The sequence below is a fragment of the Bicyclus anynana genome, chromosome 26 (assembly GCF_947172395.1).
Source record: "Bicyclus anynana chromosome 26, ilBicAnyn1.1, whole genome shotgun sequence".
Classification (NCBI taxonomy): domain Eukaryota; kingdom Metazoa; phylum Arthropoda; class Insecta; order Lepidoptera; family Nymphalidae; genus Bicyclus; species Bicyclus anynana.
Genome location: NC_069108.1, coordinates 5,138,330 through 5,157,761, shown reverse-complemented (window position 1 = coordinate 5,157,761; position 19,432 = coordinate 5,138,330). Strand labels below are relative to the sequence as shown.

At 41.6% G+C, this 19,432-nt stretch overlaps 1 protein-coding gene across 1 annotated transcript; it reads left to right on the top strand.

Annotated features, from left to right (window-relative positions):
• The first annotated feature begins 3,738 nt into the window (after nucleotides 1–3,738).
• LOC112054575 (uncharacterized) lies at nucleotides 3,739–14,955 on the top strand. The gene is made up of 7 exons (XM_024094412.2): nucleotides 3,739–3,881; nucleotides 5,824–5,983; nucleotides 7,680–7,880; nucleotides 9,464–9,597; nucleotides 12,852–12,948; nucleotides 13,784–13,969; nucleotides 14,857–14,955. Exons 1-7 carry the CDS (start codon nucleotides 3,739–3,741, stop codon nucleotides 14,953–14,955), a joined length of 1,020 nt encoding a protein of 339 aa, XP_023950180.2.
• Nucleotides 14,956–19,432: the final 4,477 nt, after the last annotated feature.

The following is a 19,432-nucleotide window of genomic DNA, read 5'->3' as shown; positions in this document are numbered from 1 at the left end:
TTATCATTGACAAGGTAATAAATAACTTTTATGTAAAATAAAATGCGATTATACAAAAATAAAAATAAATATTAAGTGCCTTAACAATGTACGAGTACACATCACTATTTAGCACATAAAGCAGTCTATCCAAGCTATGCTTCTGCATCATCACTTACCATCAGGTGAGATTGCATCATCACTTACTATCTGGTGAGACTGCATCATAACTATATAATGATTTATTTATTTTGCTATCAACCGCGAAAAGCCGGCGAACCCATGCGACAACGTCAACCAGGTCCGACAAAATACTCTCTACGTACGTTTCACCCCGAAACCGGAGCATCCTCAGGAGATGTTGACTTTACAACGTGCAATTGCACGTTGTAAAGTGCACGGGGTGAAACGTACGTAGAGAGTATTTTGTCGGACCTGGGTGACGTTGTCGCATGGGTTCGCCGAATTTTCGCGGATGATAGCAAAATAAATAAATCATTATATAATCATGATGAACTTCCGCAAAGTAACGCCTGCTTCTATCCAATATGCATCATAACTTACCATCAGGTGAAATTGTTTTTAAGGAGTAACTTGTCTATACTAATATTATAAAGAGTAAAACTTTGTTTGTATGTTTGTTTGTTTGTTTGACTGTAATGAATAGGTCAAAACTACTGGACCGATTTTAAAAATTCTTTCACCATTCGAAAGCTACATTATCCACAAGTAACATGGGCTAAATTTTATTTTAGAAAAAAATAGGGTTCCGTAAGATATTTGGGTTTTTCGGACACAAGGTGTAAAAAATCAACCAGAAAAGTAGAGTAGGCGTAGGTAGGAGTAGGGTAGGGGTAGGGGTAGGGTAGGGGTAGTTGAAAGTTTACATCGAGTTTCACGCGGACGAAGTCGCGGGCGTCGGCTAGTAAAGAATAAAAAAAAATTGGTTATTAAGATAGTTGATTTATTATATTATACATTTATATCATCATCATCATCATTATCACTCACTCCTGAGCTCGAGTCTCCTCTCGAGAATGAGAGAAGTTAGGCCAATAGTCCACTATGCTGGCCCAATGCAGATTGGCAGACTTCACACACACAGAGAATCAAGAAAATTCTCTGGTATGCAGGTTTCCTCTTGATATTTTTCCTTCACCGTTTGAGATACGTGATATTGAATTTTTTTAAATGCACACAACTGAAAAGTTTGAGGTGCATGCCCCGGATTCGAACCCGCACCCTGCGGATTCGGAGGCAGAGGTCATCTCCACTGGGCTATTACGACTCTTACTTTTATATATTGAGACGCGCTGAAGAGATGATGGAAGCGGGCTAACTTGTTGGAGTAGGTACAATGAACATCAACACCCCTTTCGGTTTCTACACGTACCGGTACGCTAAATCGCTTGGCGGCACGTCTCGGGTGGTAACTAGCCACGGCCAATTAAGAAAACCTCAATCCGCCCAGCCGGGTATCGAACCCAGGACCTCCGTTTTTTAAATCTACTGCGCCACGGAGGCCGTCGAATTACTTTTTCAGAATCATGCGATACAAACTTTCTATACATGAAAAATCCATTTACTACTGATCTATTTCAAGGGTTCCCAAAGTGTGGGTCGCGCCCCAGTGGTGGGTCGTGAACGAATATTGATACAAGAGATCCCAGAGATGGGTCGTGAACGTATATTAAGTGGGCCCTGATACAAGAAATGCGATCGGTCTAACACAGATCGGAAGAACAGTCGTACCACAGACTAGAAATAAAGTTATTAATTTACAATAATTATTATTTACTAGCAGACGCCCGCGACTTCGTCCGCGTAGAAATCAATGTAAACTTTCAAGCTCTATTTCATCACTTTAGGGGTTCAATTTTAAAATTTTTTGAATTACATTATGTTTCGTATTTTTTTTATGATTTATGAACTATTTTTTAAAACTGTAACTCTAAAAATGAAGGACTTTCCATATAAACTTTTAAACCCTATTTCACCCCCTTCTCATTTTATTTTAGCATTAAAAAGTATCCTATAACCTTCTCCATATTATGGTCTTAAATCATGCCAAGTTTCATTTGAATTCATTCAGTAGTTACAGCGTGATGTCCGAATAACAAAAAAAACTCGGACAGACAGACAGACAGACAAAAAATCGAAAAAATATTATTATTCGTTTCAGTATCGATTATATAATGGCCCTCAACAAAAATTTTCAAAATATCTTCAATGTACAAAATGTATTCGTATTATTTCGAATTCGTATTATAAATATAGATTCTAGATGGTACTCTATGCCACGCTAGCGTTTGTTGTTACAAATGGTATAAGTAAAATCTCAAATTGCCAAATTATGTATAGACTGCGACCACTTTTATTAAAAATATAGATATAGATAGATAGATTGTTGACTGTGATGATGAGAAAACCTGATTAGTGACGACAGAGACTATGTAATATGCTAGCCATCCGTCTCACACACCCGCTAGGGTGTGGAGGAAACAGTTCCGGGGTTGGACCCCTTTACTGTGGTTGCAGGCGCCTGCCGTGAATACGGTCAGGGTCATTGGGAAGCCATTATAGGCTTATAGTGGGTACTCAAGGAAATCACCTGGGCTGGGTTAGTCCCGCTTGTGGGAAGCCCGGCCCCGGTGAGTGTGGCTGAGCCACTGTGAAAAATGGTGGTCTGCGAGAGATGATAGAAGGTGCGAGATACCTTCTAGGAGATACTTTAGATAGAGAGGGGGTCTATGTTAAAAGAATAGCATCCCTAGGGAATGCTTTCTTGTCGGGAGGTCTCCTGATGTAATATGAGGGTTAGCAATATTTTATGCCCGCTTTTTAAGACGGCCAAGAGATAGGTCCCGAATTAGTCCATTTTTGTTTGGTGGGTCGGGACCCAATCAAGTTTGGGAACTACTGATCGTTTCAATTACTTTTGGTTTCCGTGCTAAACTGAATACAGTTAATTTAAGTCACGCAGTGAAAAATGTTTTAAACACATTGCTTTTTTGCTTTGGCCATAGTACAGTATACTATAATACTATAGGTAAGTCCATTTTCGTTAGGTTCGTTCGTTTTGGATCAAATACCAATTTTTCAAAGTTCTGACGGCCTCCGTGGCGCAGTAGGTACGCGCGGTGGATTTACAAGACCTTTACAAGGTCCTGGGTTCTGGGGCTGATTGATGTTTGCGGGAGGCTTCGGCTGTAGCTAGTTACCACCCTACCGACAAAGACGTGCCGCCAAGAGATTTATAGCTTTTCGGTACGATGTTGAGTAGAAACCGAAAAGGTGTGGATTTTCATCCTCATCGTAACAAGTTAGCCCACTTCCATTAGACTGTATCATCACTTACCATCAGGTGAGATTGTAGTCAAGGGCTAAGTTGTAAAGATTGAAAAAAAAATTATATAACACTAACGTCCCGCCCCGGCTTCGAACAGGTGTTTTGTAGATACTAATATGGGGCAGTGTAAATAATTATTATTAAAAATAAAAAATCACTGTTTGTTCAGAATTTCTTATTATAAGCTTGGCAAGTTAGTTGATGACACTCCCATGATATGCGGGCGACGGGGGAACAGACTGCGCGGGTGTGAAGTCGAGCGCGCGGGCTTAGGAAAGGACTGTGCGGGCATGAAGTCATGCGAGCGGGGCATAACTACCCCCCTCCCGTCCCGCGCAGACCATCGGAAGTGTTACGAACGAATTTGCTACGCTATTGATACTTTATTTCTAGGCCTTTCCATCGAAGATATGTTTTCACCGCAACCCCACAACTCACCCCACAACCAAGGGGTTGTGGACGGCATCATAAGTGGCTGCAAGTCCTTCTGCTTGCAGACCAGCATCCATGGCTTCAACCACATCGCAGCACCGAAGAGGCATTGGATTGAAAGGTATGGCAAAAGAAGTCCTTCAGGAATTCCAGGAAGTATACATTAGTCTTTGGATGTAGGCAACGTACATGTGGATAAGGCTGACTTTAGTTTCCACAGTTCCATACTATACGTCATCACAGGCAAGACCTCAAACCAATTACCTTGTATAGGATCTGCCTCGCCGGAAGTTACTCCTGTCAAAACACGAGTGGAATTTAGTTTTTCACAAATCCCTCGGGAACCATGGATTTTTCCGGGATAAAAAGTAACCTATATATTAATCCGGGCAATAATATTTCTCAATGCTATATTTCAGCTAATTCGGTTAAGTAGTCGAGGCGTGAAAGAGTAACAAACATTCATATCATCAAAATCATCAGTTTTCACAAATCTCGGGAATCCATGGATTTTTTCAGGATAAAAAGTAGCCTATGTGTTAATCCAGAGTAAAATCTATTTCAATTCCAAATTTCAGCCAAATCACTTTAGTAGTAGCGGCGTTAAAGAGTAACAAACATCCATACAAACTTTCGCGTTTATTATTAGGATGATCTAACGTGTTTATAAAACTGTATCAATAGAATCGACGTTTCATTGTGTTAAAATTAAAGTGTGTGTATATGATTTAATAGATTACCAACAAAGTCGAGACCTATTTACTTAAATACCTACTTTGTATGATGTGTATATACTTTTCTGAATAAACTTTTCTTTCTTTCTTTTTTCGTTTAGTATCGCCTTGTCCCTTTTATACGCGGTCGGCTTCTACAATCATGCAGCACCATTCGGTTAGTTCCTTTGTCATCATTAGTCAGGTCCCTGCCCAGGCCGTCAGACAGTCTGAGATGGTAGACAGCTATGAAATTACTAACTTTCTATACTCCGCGTTGGTTCACGGATTCCTTTGCGTGATCATTAGTCAGGTCCTTACCCAGGCCGTCAGACAGTCTGAGATGGTAGACAGCTATGAAATTACTAACATTCTATACTCCGCGTTGGTTCACGGATTCCTTTGCGTGATCATTCGTCAGGTCCTTGCCCAGGCCGTCAGACAGTCTAAGATGGTAGCGAGCTGACATGAAATTACTAACTTCCTATACTCCGCGTTGGTTCACGGATTCCTTTGCGTGATCATTCGTCAGGTCCTTGCCCAGGCCGTCAGACAGTCTGAGATGGTAGACAGCTATGAAATTACTTTCTATACTCCGCGTTGGTTCACGGATTCCTTTGCGTGATCATTCGTCAGGTCCTTGCCCAGGCCGTCCGACAGTCTGAGATGGTAGACAGCTATGAAATTACTAACTTCCTATACTCCGCGTTGGTTCACGGATTCCTTTGCGTGATCATTCGTCAGGTCCTTGCCCAGGCCGTCAGACAGTCTGAGATGGTAGACAGCTATGAAATTACTTTCTATACTCCGCGTTGGTTCACGGATTCCTTTGCGTGATCATTCGTCAGGTCCTTGCCCAGGCCGTCCGACAGTCTGAGATGGTAGACAGCTATGAAATTACTAACATTCTATACTCCGCGTTGGTTCACGGATTCCTTTGCGTGATCATTCGTCAGGTCCTTGCCCAGGCCGTCCGACAGTCTGAGATGGTAGACAGCTATGAAATTACTAACATTCTATACTCCGCGTTGGTTCACGGATTCCTTTGCGTGATCATTAGTCAGGTCCTTATCCAGGCCGTCCGACAGTCTAAGATGGTAGCGAGCTGATATGAAATTGCTATCATTCTATACTCCGCGTTGGTTCACGGATTCCTTTGCGTGATCATTCGACAGGTCTTTACCCAGGCCGTCAGAAAGTCTAAGATGGTAGCGAGCTGATATGAAATTGCTATCATTCTATACTCCGCGTTGGTTCACCAGGTTGCTATGGCTGGTGGCGGTACAGTCTGAGATGGTAGCGAGCTGATATGAAATTGCTATCATTCTATACTCCGCGTTGGTTCACCAGGTTGCTATGGCTGGTGGCGGTGGTGACGGCAGTGTGCGGCGTGGTGGACATCTCGCTGGGCCAGTGGCAGCGCTACCGCGAGAACCCCACCGTGGTGACGCTGGAGAAGGACTTCCGCACGTGGCACTACACCATGCCCGCCGTCACCGCCTGCGTACAGGTGAGTAGCTATAGGTATATAGGCGCTAGAATACTCACCTATACTTACCTTACCTACCTACATACTTACGACTGCGTAAAACTCGTCCTCGCCGTCGCCGTCCGCCTGCCCGTCGATTACAGAAAGAAACAGGAACGCAGGAAAGGAAAAAGGAAAGCACTTTAATATCCGAGACCGCGAGAGGCGCTCCGCGCGTATTGCCGCATATGTGAGAAAGAAAGAAAGAAGAAGAAAGAAAATAAGTTTATTCACTTTTTAGTGTCACAAACAGTACATCCTATCTTAGATATTACATGACTGTCTGTGACACCAAACAGAAAGGGTTTACAGCTCAGCATTAGCCGTTCATCGCTGGAAAGCAATGCGCAGCGCTGATTTTCAGCTGAGACCCGGGTGACGTCACAGTCAGTTATAATTATAAACTAAACATCTAATCAAAATACTTTAAATACATTCAAAATAAAAATTCATATAATAAGACACAAAATATAAAACCAAAAACAAAAAACCTATATATATATATATAACCTATATATGTGTGTGTAAACCATGTGCATGTCTGTGTACATGGATTGTTATGCGACAATACCGATATAACTCGCGCGCGTCTTTATTTGTGAAGCAAAAATGTATATATTAGACTAAGATTGATTCAATAAAATTATTATTACATTCCGATTAAAGAATCGTGTCTTTCACTTGAACTCCTGAGCAGCGAACCTTAAACGAAAACTCCTACAGGTATATACAGGGTGCTCGGGTTATTTCCCATAACTATAAGGTTATAAGAGTCGTGATAGCCCAGTGGTGACCTCTGCCTCCGATTCCGGAGGGTCTGGGTTCGAATCCGGTCCGGAGGCATGCAGCTCCAACTTTTCAGTTGTGTGCATTACATACGAAATTAAATATCACGTGTCTCAAACGGTGAAGGAGAAACATCGTGAGGAAACGCATACCAGAGAATTTTCTTAATTCTCTGCGTGTGTGAAGTCTGCCAATCCGCATTGGGCCAGCGTGGTGGACTATTAGGCCAATAGTTATATGGGTGTAGAGTGATGATGATGATAAGGTTATATTCTTTATTATATATAGTTATATAGTTATTATAATAATAATAATTCAAATTTTTTTCTATAATGAATATTTTCGGAGTAAATAATATAATATTTTCTTTTGTAAATAGATCTCAAAATGTGTCCCTTATACGCATCCTTATGCCGTATTTAGTTTTTAAAACTAGCTGACGCCGCGCGGTTTCACCCGCGTGGTTCCCGTTTCCGTAGGAATACGGGGATAATATACAGCCTATAGCCTTCCTCGATAAATGAGCTATCTAACACTGAAAGAATTTTTTAAATCGGACCAGTAGTTCCTGAGATTAGCGCGTTCAATCAAACAAACAAATAAACATAGGAACTCTTCAGCTTTATAATAGTAGTATAGATTTACCAAGTTTTGGTAATTCTTTTATTATGGTCGTAGATAAAGTATTGTATGCCACTACACGTAATTAGCCATTGTAGCACTCATGCTGTCTGTTTTGCAATGAAGTGAAACCAAAGTATTGTTAGTCACTGCACTTAATTAGCCACTGTAGCACTCATGCTGTCTGTTTTGCAATGAAGTGAAACCAAAAATCACTCGTGCTACAATGGCCCTCATTACATGACAGTGACATATGTAACTATTGTTCCAGAACCGAACAAATCAGGACAAGTTACAGAACGCTATCAAATCACGGTGGAACGTCACCCCGGAGTCCCACCCTACCAAATACTTGTACTACAGAAGGTTCGTCGACGTGGTGACCAGCTCTGACCTCTACCACTTGGAGGGATATGAGGAGTTCGCAAATGATCCAGACCTGAACGTTGATCTATTTGAGTTGGTTGTTGAGGTGAGTTGACAAATGTTAGTTCACAAATGTCAACAGTAAAAGAAGAAATAAAATTCACTAACGACAAATACAAAGATAGATTCAGAAACTAGTACTACAGATGATTCGACGCTTGATACTGCAAATTCTTGATTGAAAGCCACGTATGACATATTCGTATATATGGAGCTTCTTCCGCTGGGGAAGGCTCCTAACAGCCAAATCTCCCTACAATTCACTGCTCATAGTCTGTTGACTGATCGCATGAGTACAATAGAAAAGTTTCTATGGCTTTTAAACGTCATTTTGACGGTCGCATGCTAAAGTGGGTAGTTACCCTGCGTCGTGCATCCACGACCGTGGGTTCGATTCCACAACTGGAAACTATTTGTGTGTTGAATATTTGTGTTTTTCAGTGTCTGGGTATATTACATAAACGAGTACAGGGTCAGTGCTAATTAATAACAGATGAGGAAGAATACAATAAGCAATTAATCGACGCCTCCCGTGACCAGAAGCAACGAGGCAATACTGCCAGCCTTCTGGGCACTTTACCAATGATCGAATGAATTCTACGACGCCTAAGTCTGTAGATATAATTTTATATTTCTTTTTATTTTATTTTTATAGTAAGTTTAGGTTAGGTTAGTTACTAGTAATTTAAATATTATTGTATTTAGTTGTGTATGTATAATTGTAACAGCAAACTTAAGTTGAGATAATACACACTTAAGGAAGTGAAGCTAACTTATCCTAATAACTATACAAATCATGCCCACGTGGAATGGTGGCAAGAATACTGACTGCATTTCCGCCCTGGACAGCCAGGCTGATCCTTTGCGCAAAATGAGTCAGCACTTCTGTAACCACATGAGAGTATATATTTCTAACTAGCGGACGCCCGCGACTTCGTCCTCGTGGAAATCAATGTAAACTGTCAAGCCCTATTTCACCACTTTAGAGCTTGAATTTTAAATTTTTTTAAATTACATTATATTCCGTATTTTTTTCATGATTTATGAACAAATTTTTAAAACTGTAACTTTAAAAATGAAGGACTTTCGACACAAACTTTCAACCCCTATTTCATCCCCTTCTTATTTTATTTTCGCAATTAAAAATATCCTATAATCTTTTCCGTATTATGGTCTTAAACCGTGCCAAGTTTCATTTCAGCGTGATGCCAATAAATATACGAATAAATATACGAAATACGACGAATAACCAAAAAAAAAAACACGGACAGACAGACAGACAAAAAATATTTCTAGCTTCAGTATCGATTATATAATGTCCCCCAATAAAAATTTTCAAAATACCTTCAATGTAGAGAATGTACAACATGTATATTATATGAGCATAGATTCTAGATGGCGCTAGTAGTACTCTATGCCACGGCAACGTTTGTTGTTGCAAATGGTATAAGTAAAATCTCAAATTTCTAATAAATTTTTATTATAAGTATAGATATAGATAAATATAGATAGATAGATAATATAGATATAGAACTTATTATAAGTACATATATATGTAGATGTCAGATCTTAAAACCATTATTGTTTTCATGGACACTACTAATGGCCAATTATTTTCTCTCCATCCAGCTGATGCCTGAGCAAAGGGTCAAGCTAAGCACCGCAGAGCAAATCACCACACCGCCGAAGTGGACCCCCGTGATGACTGAAGTCGGCGCTTGTTATACCGTCAACTCCTTGGCTATCACCGACGTCGCGCTTGTGTAAAGGCATCTTTATCTTTTCTGCAGCCTATTTTAAAGCTTCAGTACCAGTACAGAGCTCAGGTTATGTTAAACTCTGGACCTTCGCTAAGAACCCCTTAACGGAAATAATTGTCACTTTACGCCGAAAATCGGGTGATGTCCTTCAGATGGTATACTAGACGTGGCAAGCCAAAGGCAGGTGGCAATGGAAGCGGTCACAGATCTTTAAAATCTTAATTACAACAGCTAGAGAATTGAAAAAACTGATTCATGATAGAAAAATTTGAAAAATCCGAAAAAAATATAACTTGCTCACCCTAGGGAATTTTGGAAAACTATTCAAATTACTTTTAGATAGTTAAGTGCTGTATCTAACATTTGCGTTTTATCCATTAACTAGCTGACTCAGCGTGGTTTCACCCGTGTAGTTACTTTTCTCGTAGGAATACATCATCATCATCATCATATCAGCCGATGGACGTCCACTGCAGGACATAGGCCTTTTGTAGGGACTTCCAAACACCACGACACTGAGCCACCTGCATCCAGCGAATCCCTGCGACTCGCTTGATGTCGTCAGTCCACCTGGTGGGGGGTCGGCCAACACTGCGCTTACTAGTACGGGGTCGCCATTCCAGCACTTTGGGACCCCAACGTCCATCGGCTCTTCGCACTATGTGCCCCGCCCATTGCCACTTCAGCTTCGCAACTCGTTGAGCTATGTCGGTGACTTTGGTTCTTCTGCGGATCTCCTCATTTCTGATTCGATCACGCAGAGATACTCCTAACATAGCTCGTTCCATCGCCCGCTGTGTGACTCTGAGCCTTCTTATGAGGCCCATAGTTAGCGACCAAGTCTCGGAACCATAGGTCATCACTGGCAATACGCACTGTTCGAAGACTTTTGTCTTCAGGCACTGAGGAATTTCGGACGAAAAGATGTCGCGAAGTTTCCCGAATGCAGCCCAGCCGAGTTGGATTCGACGGTTCACCTCTTTCTCGAAATTGGACCTACCTAACTGGATCATATGTCCTAGGTATATGTATTCGTCTACAATTTCGAGTGCAGCGTTCTCAACTATAACTGGGTGGAGCGATACATGAGCATTACACATTATTTTTGTTTTGCCCATGTTCATTTTCAGGCCCACCTGTTGAGAAACGCTGCTGAGGTCATTGAGCATGGTACTAAGGTCATCCAGAGTCTGTGCCATGATGACTACATCGTCCGCGAATCGCAGTTGAGTGATGTACTCGCCATTGATGTTGATGCCAAGTCCGCCCCAGTCCAGAAGCTTAAAGACGTCTTCCAGTGCGGCGGTAAATAGCTTCGGAGAGATCACATCTCCCTGACGCACTCCTCGCTGCAACTGGATTGGCCTCGTAGTCTGATCCTGAATACGGACTGACATAGTGGCGTTTTCGTACAAGCACTTCAACGCATGGATATACCTGTAATCAATTCGGCATCTCTGCAATGACCTTAGCACAGCCCAGGTTTCCACCGAATCAAAGGCTTTCTCATAGTCCACAAACGCTAAGCAAAGTGGCTGGTTATACTCGTGAGTCTTCTGTATAACCTGCCGCAGCGTATGGATGTGGTCTATGGTACTAAAACCTTTTCGGAAACCGGCTTGTTCGGGAGGCTGGAAGTCGTCAAACCTATTAGCGAGACGATTCGTAATGACTCTCGAGAACAATTTGTAAACATGGCTTAGCAGCGAGATGGGTCTGTAATTCTTCAGCAAGGTGTTGTCACCTTTTTTGAAGAACAGAACCACCACGCTCCTATGCCACGCCTCAGGCGTCGTGCCCTCGTGAATGACGGAATTGAACAATCGCTGAAGGACTTTAAGTATAGGTTTTCCACCCGCTTTCAGGAGTTCTGCTGTGATTCCGTCCTCACCTGGCGCCTTATTGTTCTTCAGGTGTTTGAGAGCCACACTAATCTCGTATAGGCTGACGTCCGGGATATCTTCGGTATAGTGTCGGGTCAACTTGGCTCTGGGGTCTTTAGCCAAGTTGTCAACAGGCTGCTGAGTAGTCGTGTATAGCTGTCCATAGAACTTCTCGACCTCACTTAATAACTCGGGCTTGGAAGAAATCAGATTACCGTGCTCGGTCTTCAAACGCGTCAGCTGCCTCTGTCCAATAGACAGATCTCTGGCGAAAACTTTCGAGCCTCGATTGTTTTCAATCGCATTTTTGATACGCTCGGTATTAAAGTTTCGCAAGTCGCTGGTTTGCGACTTAGAGATCTGTCTACTGATTTGTCGGTATTTTGACGCATCTGCTGAAGACTGCAATCTCATTTCTTGTCTCTCTTCCATGAGTTTAAGTGTATGGTCTGAGAACTTTTTGGTTCTTTTCGTACGGTGGGTCTTATAGAACTTAGACCCAACGGAATGGACAGTTTCCACGAACCTGTTGTTCAGATCGTCCACAGTTTCGCAATTTGCTAGGCAATCAAAGCGGTTCTGCAGTTCTAGTTGAAAGGACTCGGGGTATTGGATATGGGCACGAGTAGGTCGGAGCGTAGACTTCACCAGTCGATACCGTTCCAGCTGAATGTTGATATTCAACGTGCCTCTAACCATTCGGTGATCGCTACCGGTTTTCACCCTATGGATCACAGAAACATCGTTGAATATTTGCCGTTTGGTAGACAAGATGAAGTCAATCTCATTTTTTGTGGAACCATCGGGGCTCATCCAGGTCCATTTCCTGTGTGGTGGCTTCTTGAAGAAGGAGTTCATCATAAAGAGGCCCTCCTTCTCCATGAAGTCAGCCAACATTTGGCCCCTATCGTTCCGTTGCCCATACCCAAATCGTCCCACTTTCAACTCTGAACCGCTACGTTCGCCCAGCTTTGCGTTAAAATCCCCCATCACAACATTGTAATAAGAGTTTGAGGCATGTACGGCTTTAGAAATATCCTCATACAATACCTCTACCTCCTCGTCGGGATGTGTCGAAGGAATACATGGAAAATATATATTTATCCATGTATTTATCGAGGAAGGCTATAGGCTATACTATAGCCTTCCTCGATAAATGGGCTATCTAACACTGAAAGAAGATTTTCAAATCGGACCAGTAGTTCCAGAAATTATCGCGTTCAATCAAACAAACAAACAAACTCTTCAGCTTTATAATATTAGATTAGCACAGATAGAGTGGCCACTTGACAAACCTATATGCGAACAGCACGAACGCCTGTATAGAAGCTTAGTTTCAAAACCACGCTTCTTGTATTAAAAATGAATTTCCAGTAAGCTGACTGTGAACGACACGATGGATCTCCCCACCACCTGCAAATATTCGCCGCAAGGATGCTTGTTCGTCTTTGAAAACTGTGATCCCATTCATGTAAGTTATCATTATTTGTTGTAACCCTAGGTATTACCTTTAATTAGAACTGTTTAACTGGCAGTAGTTTATGGCGTGGTGTAAGTGTGTGTGAGCCGTGTTAGACCAGTGGATATAACCTCTTCCCCGATTCCGGAGGATGAGGGTCGAATCCGGTCCGGGGCATGCACCTAAACTTTCAGTTATGTGCATTTTAAGAAATTAAATATCACGTGTCTCAAATGGTGAAGGAAAAACATCGTGAGGAAACGCGTACCAGAGAATTATCTTAATTCTCTGCGTGTGTGAAGTCTGCCAATCCGCATTGTGTCAGCGTGGTGGACTATTGGCCTAACCTCTCTCATTCTGAGAGAAGACTCGAGTTCAGCTGTGACCGGAATATGAGTTGATAATGTTGATTCTGTGTGTTACAACGAATGCCTGTGTCAACATAATTAACAGCCGATGGACGTCTACTGCTGGACATAAGATAGGCCTCCTAACTTCCAAACACCACGGTCGAAATCCGCCTATAACATCCATCCACTTCCAGCGGCTCCCTGCAACCTGCTTGATGTCTTCAGGCCACCTAGTGGTGGATCGACCACTGTGCTTTCAGGTTCGATGTCGCCATTCTAGCACCTTGGATCCCAACATCCATCGGCTCTTCAAACTATGCGTCCTGCCCATTGCCTTTAGCTTCTTGACTCGTTGAGCTATGTGAGTAACTTTGGTTACTTCCTTGAAAGGCTTATCATCTTTATTGCATAGGAGTCTCTGTATCTATGTGTATTTGTGGTTAACCAAGATTGGATTGAATAACTTGAAATAAATGTCAATTTCTAACATATTACAGTACTATGTGCATTCAGCATACGACATAGCGGATGTGATGACTGCGCCATTCCCCGCCTACCCGTCCCTCAACAGCGTCTCCGACCTGAGCACCACGGAGACGCGTGCAGGGCCGGGCGTGCGGGAGCTTCAGCCCCGCAGGCGCCACTGTCGATACACTGACGAGCCCACTGCATCCGACAGACAAGTAAGTGCCTACCATATAAAAGCATACCTACCGACTGCGCCATTACTCGCCTATCAGTCTCTGAACAGCTTTCTCTAAACCGAGTACCACAGAAACGCGCATGGGGTCCGGCGTGCGGGAGCTTCACCCACGCAGGCGACACTGTCGATACACCGACGAGCCCACTGCATCAGACAGACAAGTACACTGCCCACCATGTAACAGCGTACCTACTGACTGCGCCACACACCGCCTACCCGTCCCCGAACAGTGTCTCCAAAATAAGCACTTTAAAAGAGGATCAGCAGTAGAATGCAGAACTCTGCGTGCAGGCCCTACATCCTTTATTTTATTGGACAATAGGGCACTATGGCCTACATCCTTGATGTTATTGGAACTCGCATTTGAAAAGCGACGGATTTACGCATGAAAGAGCATAATTTTCATGGGGTTAACGCTGGTTGTTCATTGATCTGGACAGATACATCTTGATGTGGGCAGTGAATCTATGTACTAATATTATAAAGCTGAAGAGTTTGTTTGTTTGATTGATTGAACGAACTCAGGAACTACTTGTTCGATTTGAACTATTCTTTCTGTGTTACATTGCCCATTTATCGAGGAAGGCTGTATATTATTCCCGCATTCCTGCGAAAACGGGAACCACGCGGGTGAAACCGCGTGGCGTCAGCTAGTATATTATATTTTATGAAATAAATCCATTAGTATAACGTCATGATCGGCCACATTACAAACCGGCCACGCCATATGTATAAAGCACCATTATTAGTAGATTTAGTTTTCCGGTAATCTCCCAATCTTTCAAACGACAAAATAGGTTGACACATCAAGTAAAGATGTTGAGCCTTTTCCAGGAGTACCCCCAATCCAATTATGGTTGTCCACAGGTTCACAGCACTAACCTGTGTCGACAAGACTGCAAGAGTCGGCTGGCTCTACAGCTCTGTGGATGCAAGCCCTTCTACTACTTTTATGCAGGTATTTAGCTACAGATTTACATGATGTCTAAATTTTCACCTTAATGTATGTATTACTAATTTATTTATCATGGTCGACCATAGAGATACTATTCACTCGTCGATCAAACTGCTTATACGCATTTTTGCTCCCTTTCCTCTAAGCTGTATGCCTACAGTTTTATACGCGGTCTTCTGCATAAATCTGAGGACATGCCAAATACGCCACTAATTGTTATTTCTTGCCATCCTAAAGCCTTTATGGTACTCCTTTACTATGGATTTCTACTGTCCTCCACGACCCTCTCGTTTGCACAACACGCTCTTCACCTCTTGTGCCACTAATATGCGAACTCCGAAGTCGACGGAAGTTTTCCTCTATTGACTAGAAGACTCGCTCCCGCCAGTCCCGTGTTTTCCTCATGGTCAATTTAAGTCAAGGTTGTCAATTTCAGGGTGTGCCTTTCTTAATCACCAAGAAGTCATCTATAAAAATAACTTATGATTATATACAGAGGGTCCGCTATGCACTCCGGCTGGCATGCGCTGCATGGCAGGCGTGGCGCACCGTCTGGCCACCTTCGACAACATCAAGTGCTCCTGCGTGCAGCAGTGCACCGATTCCGTGTTCCGGGAGGTCACCACCGAGATACATATATGGTATATTTCTTTTAACTTTTTCTTATAGTAGAGCCAAGATTTACATTTGCTCGTGAACATGAATCTATACAAATAGGTCTAGGTTTGGGGAAGACGAACAAAACATATACGTGAGATATTGGGATTTTTGTTATTCATAATCTCACTACTGAAACACCTAACGCTCATTGTCGAATTCAGAATTGCGCCACGTATGTAAACGCTTTAAGAAAGGGGTGTTTGCTGTCGTCACGTGACGTGACCAAAATGTCATCTATGAAAAGTTGAGGTCAGATATGTCATTCATAAACTTTTAAAAACTTCTGCGTCTTTGGCTGCGGCTAAGAAGTTGCACTCATAAAAATATTAAAAACCAAAAGGAGTCGTGATTGCAGTTTTATGCATATCGCCTGTTGACAGGGATTATTTTTAAAAATTGGTACGTGAGCATTTACTTGATTTTGCTGAAAATCCATGCTGTTTATGTGTGCCGTCCGGTACAGTTCGCGTATTTATGTCTCTTCTTTCTATGAAATAATACTTGACTAGCTATTTATGGATGTGCAGGGACAAGGGCCCACTGAGGCTGCGCGGTGTGGTCCGGCTAAACGTACAGCCACCACGTATGCGGTACACGCGGTACATCGTGTTCCACTTCCAGGATCTCGTCGGTACGTGCGAGTGTGTGACTTTTTAGCTGACTCAGAAGTGATTACAAAAATAAGAAAACTAATAATAATAATAATTTTTATTTTAAGGTATTTACCCAATATAAAATATACAAAAGTAATCATCATCTCCTTACCCTTATCCCACTTAAGTGGGGTCGGAAAAATATGTCAATCTTTTCCATTCGTTTCTACTCGTCAACTCCACATCCAACATCCACTCCTTTAAACACATGTCCTCTTTCACACACTCCAACCATCTCTTCTTTGGTCTTCCTCTCCTCTTATGACCTTCCACTTGCACATTCAACATATTTCTAGTAATATGACTTTCCTCTCTACGCCTTACATGTCCATACCAAGCTAACCTTCTACTCCTCAATTTTTTTGTCACTGGCGCCACCTTCAGACTTCCTCTTATATACTCATTCCTTATTTTATCTATTCTTGTCACACCACACATCCATCTCAACATACGCATTTCGTTCACATGCATTCGTTTACTATCCATCCCTTTCACCGCCCAACATTCTGATCCATACAGCACGACAGGTCTTACAACCGTTTTGTATATTTTACCCTTAAGTCTAAGAGGCATTCGCAGGTCACATATGCCTCTTAGACTTAAGGGTAAAATATACAAAAGTAATAATAATAATAATTAAATTATAAGTAGCGAGGTACATACCTATTACCTACATTACTTTATATTCGGCTCCTGGCGCGCCAATGTTTAAGAATTGAGCAGTCTTGACACTCCGCCAGTGTGTTGAGGATCTCGTCTTTCGAGGATCGCAAACGACTCCAAAACTTTGCGACTCGCGATCGCATAATCGCGAAGAAGTCCGGTACTCTGGCCCCAGCGAACATTTCCGACGTACTGCAGTACCGCGGGAACTTCATCAGGATACGATACGTGACATTGTATTGTACCCTGATGTTGTTGATAGCGCGTCTGGTGTACTTAGTCCAAAGGTCGTTACTAATGTCGAACAAAGGTTTTCACAACACTTGTCAGGACAACTTTATTAACAAATCAAACTGTAACCAAAATGGCAGAGAATGACCTTGAGTGAAGACACGCACTTGTGAACGATGTGTGTAGAGTTAAAGCCTTTGACTGTTAACAAACACTCCCCTTTTTCACTCAAGTCACTCTCCCCGTAACCCAAGTAACCCATGAAGAATTACACAACAAGAGATGTGGACGGCTCGAACGCCACGAGCACACTGAAGCCGTCCGTACCGCAAGCAGGAAGCAATTGCTACCTTGCAATAATTTTGGTACAGATTTACCTTACAATGATCCATCCTTACGATTGTTCTCTAGTGTCGTTCGGAGGAGCTACGGGTTTGTATATCGGAGCGAGCTTCATCAGTTTCGTGGAGATCGTCTACTTCCTCATAGAGCGTATCTTACGTATTGGACGTAAGGAGGAGATTAAGACATTGGTAAGCAGAGCTTTGATTTAAGAAATATCCAAGACCACATTTAAAACCAAAATTAGAAAACATTATCTTTTAATTCAAAATATGTATCATCATATTTCATCATAATTCATCATATCATTTCTGAATTTCGTGCTCAATTAAAATGGTTGACTATAGCTCAGCGTCGTAATTTTCACATACTTTCCTTGCTTTATTCTATACTTAATCACTATCATTCTCCTCCGTACTTAAAAGAAAGGTTTCACTTTCGCGGTTCTAACCACCTTCTCAATCATCGATACAGCAATGATAATAAGTTATCTATGCCATTTAGTCGGACTCACCGCTATAGTGAGTCGTTCACTGTTAAGGCGGTAAAACTATGGAATGCCGTGCCGCGGGATATTCGTCATTCTCAGTCGATTCATATATTTAAACGTCGTCTTAAAGACTACTTTTTATCACAGTAATATATTTAGGTATGTAATATCAATTTAAGTAAGTTTATTTTATTGTATATATATATACATATATATTATTAATGTTAATATTGGTATTTATGTATTTTAATTTTCTTAGTTTATGTAAGTATATTTCATTTATTGTTTATTGTACAGTATTTTAAGTCGATATTTGCGCACCAACCACTTCTCTTTGTAAACGTGAACTCCTTATAATAACGGTTGCCTGGAAGATATCACTTTAGAGATAAGGCCGCCGTTACACCATTGTTTGTATTTTACTTGGTTTGTTTTTGTAAAATTTTGTTATTTTGTTTTTGGTGTAATAAAGTGTTCTATTATTATTATTATTATTATGTAAGTATTGGGTCCTTTGTTTAATTTATTTATTTACAAAATTACTATGTTATCATTTATTTATGGGCTTAGTTTTTTACACCTTTTTATTTGTAATATATTTGTATTTTTAATTGACGTATATAAAGTTCAGAGGGGTTTTGAAATAAAATTCACTGTTGATCTTCAATACTATGTATTATTCACCAATAAGACACATATATATATTACACTTCACTGCTATCGCTTTGTATTATACATCAATACAATATAGATATATCACACTCCAATCGCAATCACTTGGCACTTGTTGCCTCTTCGATAGCAAATGAACGAATGCCCCGCAAATAAGGAACCGATAGCTTTTATACCTTGTATAATGACAATATCTCAATTTATTATTTACAAATGTCAAGGTGTGTTTCCTGTCATGATACCAATGTCAATGTACCAGCGTATCATGACGTATCATGACTTAGTAAGACCAATATTTAAAATTGCTAACACGTATCTGTCTCTTTTTTATATTTCTTGATGTTTGACTAGAGGCGCTCCGTACGTCTCGATACCGTCCAAACGTCACCTTAATGGCTCCACGGAAGATCAGCGCGGTGTCCCCACGGACACTGCAATATGCTGAGTGGAGACCCTTCTAGGATCACATCATGCAGCGTCAGCATCAGTTGCAATGTATTTTAATTGTTGTTTTTTTTTCTCTCTTTCCTTTGTATGATGTGTATTCTGAATAAACTATTCTTTCTTTCTTTCTTTCTTATATAATTTTCTATATGCAACCATCACCAAAGTCACCGACATAGCTCAACGTGTCGCGAAGTTGAAGTGGCAATAGGCACATAGTTCGAAGAGCCGATGGACATTGGAGTCCCAAGGTGCTGGAATGGCGACCCCGCACTAGAAAGCGCAGTGTTGGTCGATCAGGGAGGAGGGATTCGCTGGACGCAGGCTCAGTAT

What these genes read in the sequence shown, in the direction of transcription:
- LOC112054575 (XM_024094412.2), top strand. Translation starts at nt 3,739, where the DNA reads ATGTTTTCACCGCAACCCCACAACTCACCCCACAACCAAGGGGTTGTG. An exon ending in CCGTCACCGCCTGCGTACAG is followed by an intron (nt 5,984 to 7,679) that starts GTGAGTAGCTAT and finishes CTATTGTTCCAG; the next exon opens with AACCGAACAAATCAGGACAA. An exon ending in ATCACCGACGTCGCGCTTGT is followed by an intron (nt 9,598 to 12,851) that starts GTAAAGGCATCT and finishes ATGAATTTCCAG; the next exon opens with TAAGCTGACTGTGAACGACA.